The sequence below is a fragment of the Gopherus evgoodei genome, chromosome 3 (genome assembly GCF_007399415.2).
Source record: "Gopherus evgoodei ecotype Sinaloan lineage chromosome 3, rGopEvg1_v1.p, whole genome shotgun sequence".
NCBI classification, from domain to species: domain Eukaryota; kingdom Metazoa; phylum Chordata; order Testudines; family Testudinidae; genus Gopherus; species Gopherus evgoodei.
Genome location: NC_044324.1, coordinates 180890026 through 180899363, shown reverse-complemented (window position 1 = coordinate 180899363; position 9338 = coordinate 180890026). Strand labels below are relative to the sequence as shown.

At 41.6% G+C, this 9338-nt stretch overlaps 1 protein-coding gene across 1 annotated transcript in view; it reads right to left on the bottom strand.

Moving 5' to 3' along the window:
- Window positions 1-388: 388 nt before the first annotated feature.
- RD3 (retinal degeneration 3, GUCY2D regulator) overlaps window positions 389-9338 on the bottom strand; it is a 32594-nt gene continuing 23644 nt past the window's right edge. Inside the window, exon 3 of the mRNA XM_030557577.1 lies at window positions 389-2986. Within this exon, the coding sequence (XP_030413437.1) occupies window positions 2689-2986 (298 nt within the window). The 3' untranslated portion in view covers window positions 389-2688. The remainder of the gene's footprint in view (window positions 2987-9338) is intronic.

Genomic DNA, 9338 nt, shown 5'->3' with positions numbered 1-9338 from the left:
ACAAGAGTTTTCTGAAGCAATGGAAGACGGTTTGAGGGCACAAAAATGTCTCTCTTTCTAGTCAGCCACACCATTAATATTCTAATTCTATGCTGCAGAAGTCAGACCTAGCACCGCACAGTCCTTCCCCTGGGAGATCCCAGCCCCTTGAACGAGTGCCCCAAAAACAGCCTGTGAAACTCAAGCTACAGCTAGCAAAAGCTGCTTTTTATAATATCCACACATGCCCCCCTCTCCTCACCTCCCATCTGAGGCTACGTCCACACTAGGAGCACTTTACCAGTATAGGAATACCAGTCTACTGCACCAGCAAAGCTCTCCTAGCGTGGGGTTTACCCACTTTACCAGCAAAGCTGCACTTTGTCCCAATATAGTAACCCCCCCAAACTAAACAAGCTACCCCCAAAAACAAAACAGGCCACGCCCCCCCCTCCCCCATGAACAAAACAAGCTATTCTGGTACTAACGTTATCACAGTACAAATTATTCCCTAAGAAAAATTCAGGTTTCTGCTTCAATTGTTCCTTTTAAAGCTCGACTAATGCCAGCTAAAGGGCCAAACATGCCCTTGCTGTATGCAGCCATGACCCTGTGGAACTGGCTGACGCTGCGCCTGGTTTTGCTAATAGTAAATGTAAGCCAAAATTCCTCAATAGCTCAGTGTAGCCCTTCTAATAGGCTAATGGGCAGATTGTTTTCCCAGGACCCATCCATGGAAGAGCCACTGCACACAGGGCCACTCCACTAACCATCCTGCGGGGGGGTAGGGGGTGGTAGTGGGAACTAGCTGCTTCTGAAGGAGTTTTCCTTCCTGCCCTGTGCTCCGGGGGGGTCCTCAGGAGGCAGTGCAAGGTTCTGTATGTATTTGTACAGGGAGAGGTTGAGCAAGGGGCATGAGTGTTGTCATGGGTCATGGTAAAGCTACCTGAGTTAACATAGCCTGAGACTGCATTGTCTTCTCCAGGGTACCCACATGGTGCTGCCCACCCCAGAGAAGGCATTCTCGGGCCATGTGCCAGTGTGGGAAACCCCACTGCCAGGGAGTGGGCTGGAGGGCAAACGGAGGGTCCAGTGACACAGGACCCTTGTGTGAATAAGCTTCACCTGCAGCCAATATCTGGTGATGAGCAGGTTCTGGGAGTGGGGCAAACCCTCCTTCCATCATGTTGATCTGGGTCAAACCTCCCTAGGCAAAGCTTGCAGGGAGACTCTTTCCCTTATGTCCTTCCCTAGGAGTTTTCCCACTGGCTGAAGAGCCCCTAGATGTTAAGCGTTAGCACTGATGCAACATCAGAGACTTTTCAGACATCAGAGCCAGTCCTCTCACTAGGAGTTCTCCCTAAGGGTGGCAGGTTGGGCCCACTCAGAAATCTACATTGGCATTTTCCTGCATCTTCAAAGGGCCAAATTCAGAACCTCTATTTTGTTATAGTCTGAGATTTTTTTTCCCTTGAAAAGATTTATTGCCTCACTGGCCATCAACTCGTTATATACAGAAAAGCTCTCTTCTTAATATCCAGGACAAAAAGATTATGAAATGAACCTACATTCTTTCCCTACAGCGGAAATAAATCACGTCAGCAATTTGTTGGAATGACCTCTAACACTCTGGGACATAGAAAGATCCCTATATGTGAATACTGATTTTTTCCCCTCTGGTTATATACTCCAGTAATCTGCTTTCAGACTCAGCCTTGCCAGTCATTTCAATGCATCTACTTATTAAATGGAATATGAGCTGCAGCACTTACTGGAATTGCCTGGGAGTCTCAATATGAGACAGTTTTGATCCAGTTGGGTTTTAATACTTGGGTTTATAACCTCATCTCTCCTTGCAACAAAAATGAAAATTAAGAGGAACTCGGAGGATTTTAATGGAGTCTCAAACGTGCACACACAGCCTTGAATGTGTGCAGTATCTACACGTGCCGGAGTCCATATTTGTGCATGCAGACAGTATGTGTCTGCAAAGCTGGTAGTTCGACATCTGACTGACCTGCACATGCAAAAAAGGGTGCATGCATAAAACTGAGCATCCACAATTCTATGCAAAAATCGGCTGCTATGGAAAATGTGACCCTCATTCTAGGAAGTTTGTCATCTATTTTGCTTGAAGAGACAGATTATTTTACAATCAAACTGAGTGGAGATATGCTGGAATCAGGGTTGATTGAAGAGGCTTTGCTATAGAACTGAGATGAAGAGAGTTTAATGTCTGTCCCAAACAGCTAAATCAGGGACCCTGAGTTGGTGGGTCAGATCCTGCAACCCTTACTGATGCATGTTCACATAGTAATCCCATTTAATGCAATGGGGCTACAAGTCTCATGTGGTTGGGTCCACTGCATTTGCAGACAGCCATGTAGAAGGCTGGGAGGGTGGTGGTAATGCACCATGCACCAAACTGTTCTCCAATGAGCAGAAACAATAAAACAGAAATAACAAATGACCATCAAGTTACTGTAAACCACTAAATTATCGCCAAAGCTAATATGATAGGTGACAGAGACTATGTGCATCACCATCTATCACTACAGCCACAGCTCCCAGGAGAAAGACAGACAGAGGTGGACAGAAAGAGAAAGAACTGGGATGAAGGTGAAATAACACATGGCTAGATAATGGTTAACTCATTCTTCAAAAACCAAACCAGCTCGCTCTCAGACCTCATTCTGGTTATTAGTAGAGTCAGTAATCCTTGGCACTCCTAAACTCCGGCATACTCCATACTCTTCTGGTTGGCTCAGTGCCTCGCTCCACGTCCTCTGAAATGGTCTTGATGTTGCTGCTGAATGGGGAAATCCTGGTCCGGGATTTAAATGTCATTAGAGACAGGCTCGTTTTGTGCTTTGTGTTCCACTGCCGCGCAAGCTTCTTGGCCTCTTCTTCCTCTTTGATTTTCTCAGTGGCTTCCTGCAGGACAGAGCGGAAGAGCCGGGCTACTTCCTGTACCTCTGGTTCGTATTCAGCAATAAGTTGCCGGAATCTGAAAAAGTACAATCAATGGACTTTAATTTTTAAAAAGCTGAGCATTAGTTCGCAGTTTGATACAGAAATTCAACTTCCATTGGGAATGGGTTTAATCAGTTTAATTTGGGGCAGCTACCCCTCTGATAAGACAGTTGTTAGTCCAATACAAATTTGGTCTGTGCTGCAAATCAGAGTGTATTTATAATAATGCTTCTATGGTACCTTTTCAGGGAGGATCTCAAAGCAGTTTACAGACACTAATGAATTGAGCCTCACTACAATACTGGAGGATAGAGAGACAGTATTATTTCATTTGAAAGGTAGGAAAGCTGAGGCACTGAAAAGCAGAGTGACTTACCTAAGGTCACACAGTGAATCAGTGGCAGAACTAGGTGTAGAGCCCACGACTCCTGACTCCCAGTCCTGTGGTCTAACCACTAGGCTGTGTTCCCACCTACACCTGGAAAGCATGTAGTTCCACTCACCCGACTCTCATACTGGTAGCATCTATATTCTAGTTCTAGTTAATTGGTAGTGAATTACACCTATGAACAGACAGACATAACTGTTTAATGCTGAGAACTGCATATATTTAATAAAACCAAAACTACATGATGCCTGTAAAGCATTTGTAGATTCTTCTATAGAATTTAATAGTGATGAAAGCAATAGGCTTCTATAGACATTAAATTTGATGCTGCAGAAATTGTCCTAAATTCAATGACTTTGGAACAGTTCCTTAATGCAGTAAACAAAGCCCTTATAAACTTTGACTATCAGAGGCGCTGAGAACCCCTGCACTCTCCCAGTTGGACTTGAGAGGGTCTGATTCCATCAACCCATACTGACATCAGTGTTCAGGATGCACGTAAGCTGCACATGCTTTTACCATTTAAAATAACAGGCTGAACCGACGCAGACGCAGGGACTGAACAAGTGGGGGAAGAGGCTATGCTTACGGGTTAATATGTAAAGGTGTTAATTGACAGAGACAATGTTGCTGGCACATTGGCAAAGTGTTGAGTTTAAGGAGTGCCCTTAGGCTGTGTTCTTGTCTCTGTGCTAGGTCCAACTAGCAAATGGATTTACGTATAGTCAGAAACTGCCAGAGATGGGACTGTCCAAAAATGATGTCTTTTCAACACTAATGAAGTAGGCTCAGCATGTAGGAAAAGTGCCCTCAACACAGGAATGAATTTGATGATACCTTCTTGGGTTAGTACTCAGAACTCAGATTAGTACAACTGAAATAATTTTCTAAATCTAACTAACTTCTCACGATCCTGACTGTCTGTTGGACAGCATGGCCAACAAGACTGGGATGGTCAGTTTCACTCCTGTGTTTTCATGAACAACAGACATCTACAGCATTTGAATAGGAGCATGTTTCAATGAACATGGACAACCCCAAAGCCTATTTTCACTGACATTTAAAAAAAGATTGAAATAATTTATCTGAGGTTTCGTTCTTTTTAAACAAAATGTGAATGCAGATTTAGCTACCTGACTCTGCCCATTAAAATGTCACATTAGGGGCACATAAATACAGCAAAAGGAATTGCCAAGTGTGACACATGGCTAGAAAGGGTTAAACATCCTGCAAAATAAATAATCCTCAAAAGACATGTGGGAAGATAATGTTTGTGGTTTTGTGTATCAGAGATCAAAAGAACATCCTAGAATTTAAATGAATTGTGAACATGGGATATTTCAGCATTCATCTCTCTTTGAAATGTAGTGTGAATGGTAGAGAAACAAGCAAATTGCCTTATGTTAATTCTATAGCTAAGTACCGGTGATGGACCTCCTTAAAAGTCATGCTAATTACCTTTTGAACTCCAACTTGTCAAAAGACATGAAATTGCGTAAAAGATCCTTGGGTCCTGATTCTACCATCTCAGATCTGCTTAGACTTCATGGGGGAAGTTTGAGTTGCAAGACTGAGGTCCTAGTTATGCTGGTACACCCTGAATATGATATTTGGACATTGCTATAACCTATGAACTATTTTGGAAAGAACTCTTTGCAACTGCAAAGCTCACCATCTATGCTATGAATCTGAACCTTACTGGACTGAACTCATGTCGGTAAGTATATTGATCTTTTAACCATACTCACTCTCTGTTGTTTTTTAATAAATTTTAGTTTAGTTAATAAGAAATAGCTGTCGCGTGTATTTGGGTAAGATCTGAAATATTCAATAACCTGGGAGATAATGTGTCCGATCCTTTGGGAGTGGTAGAATCTTTTCTTTTACACGATGAAATACGATTTACAGACATTTTCATCATATTTGGCATGGGTACCTGGATGGGGGCCTGAGGCTGGATCACTTTAAGGGAACCGTATTGTTTGAACTTCTGTGTAACTAGTGAGGTAATAAAGAAGCTGTTTTATGCTGGTTTGGTAGATCTAAGTATTGGAATATCCACCAGCTTTATGGGGATTGTCTACCCCATTCTTTGCAGTTCACCTTAATTGACTGACTATAGCCGGACCCCACGGGGACTCTGGTCACACCAAGTAAGGGGTGTTCCTAGATATAAGGTGCAAAATGTATATGTGGAACAAAGAGGTAACTATTTCTCAGTAGGAAGAGTGGGCAGGTTATTACAGGCTAAAGGCCTGAGGTTTATATGTCCTATTTGTGCTGCTGCTGGACAAAATATATATATATTAACCATGGCAACTTGTGCATCACAGGAGAGACTGCTTTTCCTGAGACAAATCAACTTACTGTTATTTTTAACAGAGTAAATATATGACAGCAAACTTTTTTCATCCATAAGTCACTTCTGTGAACAGCTAGTTATTGCAAAATTTTATTGTTCTGTAATTTTTCCAATTTCAAAAAAAAATGTATTGACTATCACAGTCTCAGATCCTTTCCTCCTCACCTCCAATTTCATTTTGTTGCTTTTTGGCTCCTTAGGATGAGTCAAGATGGATATGAGCTTCAATCATCTTACTTCTGTGCTTTCTTACAGTAAGATAAGAGTCCTTAGTCTTTACTCAGGCAAAACTCTGTAGGAGTGTTTCTTGAGTAAGCACTGCAGGATTGGGCCCGAAGTTTGTCACTTGTTGAGGGATCTGGGTGTAATCAAGAAATCGTGTGCAGGGTGGTGCTTTCCCACATCAGGTCCTGTTTCTCATATTTCAATGTTTAGAATGGGTTTGTGCATCTTTTCCTTGTGTACCTTTCCCCTTCTTCAGCACCAACAACAGACACGTTCTTCTGAGCACATAGTAACTGTACAAACATCAAATTCTGACAGTTTCCAAGGCAAGAAGGAAGGGTGAGGAGGGAGTCAGAACATTCCACTCACTAAACCCTACTGCCCATCATCTAGGACTTTGCCAAGGGAACTAATACTTAGCTGGCATATGGTTAACAAACTGCCTCCCTGGTTAAGAAATCTGCATGGCTCCCCAGTCATATTAAATGGATGCTGCAGGGGAGAAGCCATCACCAACAGCAGAGGGATGAGTGGACAGACAAGTATCGTCTCATGCCAAGAAAGAACCAGAGACACTTGCTACAGAGTCTCTGGCTCAGAGCAGAGTGTTTAATCACAAAATAAGGGTCCCTATGTTTCCTCCCTAAAATGTTTGGGTTCTCTTACATACCAAAACAAGCACACAGAATCATAGGACTGAAAGGGACCTCGAGAGGTCATCTAGTCCAGTCCCATACACTCACTAAGTATTATCTAGACCATCCCTGACTGGTGTTTGTCTAATGTGCTCTTAAAAATCTCCAATGACAGTGACTCCACAACCTCCCAGGCAATTTATTCCAGTGTTTAACTACCTTGAAAGTTAGAAAGTTTTTTCTAATGTCCAACCTAAATCGCCCTTGCTACAATTGAAGCCCATTGCTTTTTGTCCTATCCTCAGGGGTTAAGGAGAACAATTTTTCTCCCTCCTCCTTGTAACAACCTTTTATGTACTTGAAAACTGTTATGCCCCTCTCAATCTTCTCTTCTCCAGACTAAACAAACATAATTTTTCAATCTTCCCTCATAGGTCATGTTTTCTAGACCTTTAATCATTTCTGTTGCTCTTCTCTGGCCTTTCTCCAATTTCTCCACATCTTTCCTGAAACGTGGCGCCCAGAACTGGACACAGTACTCCAGTTGAGGCCAGAGTAGACTGGAAGAATTACTTCTCGTGTCTTGCTTGCCTGCTAATATATTCCAGAATGTTGCGAAAAATGTAAACATCAGTGATACACTGTTGACTCATATTTAGTTTTTAATCCACTACGACCTTCAGACCCCGTTCTGTAGTACTCCTTCCTAGGCAGTCATTTCCCAATTTACATGTGTGCAACTGATTGTTCCTTCCTAAGTGGACTGTTACTTATCACCTTATTGTCTTCTAGATGTTTGCAAATTGATTACTTAGTTATCTGCTCCATTATCTTTCCGGGTACTGAAATTAAGACTGGTCTGTAATACCCCAGGTTGTCCTTATTTACCTTTTTACAGATTGGCACTATATTTGCCCTTTTCAAGTCCTCTGGAATCTCTCTCGTCTTTCATGACTTTTCAAAGATAATCAGTAAGGGCTCAAAGATCTCCTCACTCAGCATCCCTGATGCCATTCAAAATTGCTCTTGGTGCATTCCTGAATCTTTTCTCAGATATGGAGACCATCATATACTAAGTATTTCCATGCCGGTATTAGTTAGATTAGCAGGAGTATCAGTCAAAGTGTGGAATGCAATATTGATTGATCCAGAAGTACTGGCTTTGGTGTAAAAGGTGTGACACAGAAATGGTGGTAAGACTGTTCACAAGGCACAGAGATTAGTATCCATCAATTCCAGTGTCTATTGTTACACTAGGACTCAGAGTTCTAACATGCAATTGTTCAGTGGAATCAGGGTCACCATTCTTCTAGGCTGGATTAACATCCTAGTGTTCTGTCAGAGAATAATTTCAAAGCAGACAATCCTTTACGGTTAGCAAAACCTCTCATGCTGAGTAGGTAACAGCATTTTCTTACTCATCAGAAGATTACATCTTTATTTACAAAGTCTAATTTGTGAACAAAGCTGTTCTTTAAAATATCTGAGGTTAAAGGTAGTTTCTTAGGACAGGGAATTGTCCAGTGGAAGTTGGTGTTAATTCAGGTTGTGCTGTACGCCAGCCCATTTTGTGAGCAATGCACTAACTTTGCCTGCTTATGGTCGTTCAATGATCCCAATTCTGAAACACACTTAAGCATGAATTAGTCTTCACTTTAACTATATGTTTTGGTGGGATTTAAGAACTTGCTTATAGTTATGCAGATACTTAAGTGCTTTGCTGAACTGTTGTTTGAATTGCTTAAATAAACTATTAACTGCTAAATGCTGATGATAAGCCACTAGTTGATTCCCAAATTTATTTTGTTAAACATTTTGGTTATACTTTGCGGCAATAAACAGCTTTACTGTAGAAAATTACTCAATGTTCAAAAGATTGCATTGTTCTTACTAACCCCCACCCTCCAAACAAATCAGTTTTGCAGCTAAGCCGGTAAACTATAAGCAAATAAACTTTTGATCTCAGTAAACTATATAAATCTGCTTCTTTTTTTATAATCCTTACTAAATTATAACCCTTGATACCTTAGTTTAGTAAAATTTGATTTGCTCTTACGTATGCAATTTTTTACATTCCTCTCCATCTTGGACAATGTAAAGAGAGTGGGTGGTTTCACTTTTGTTTCTAGTCAGTTTCACTTTCGGCAAGAGATGAGCGAAACAGGCAGTGATCAGATCTGGATTAGGGGTAGGTTTGAAGTTCAAGAGCAGTGAAATCCAACAAGCTGTTCTTGCACAATCTCAGATCCAACTGTGGCAATCTTGTGAGATCAACTATGCTCCTGAAAATTTCACCATTGTGGGATGCATCTAAATCATCCCATCTAGGCTAATGTCAGCATTTCTAATGTGCCTGTCACTCTAGCATCTGGGTACTAGGATCGAAATCATAGACCCAGTGCAGTCAATGGCAAAACTCCCACTGACTTTACTGATGCCAAGACTTTACCCTAGATATATAAAACAGGTCTCTTTTGGTTTTGAATTCAACCCAGAGCAAAACTGAATGAGGTAGGTTTATGTTGGAAGGAGATGAATCAGAATCCCTTGGAATTGGATGGAAAAGGTAGTTGAATTTAAGGTTTCATTTTGGGCCTATTTCTAGATCCTGCTTGAATTTGAAAAGGAAAAAAATCCACCGAAGAAACATATCTGCAGGGAAACCCTGCTATAACGCACCCTGCAATAAAGCGAATTTGGGTATAATGCGATCATAAGGTGGCTCCGGCCGCCCTAAGCAAAAAAAAAAGCAGCTGGAGCACCATGGAAGCGCAAA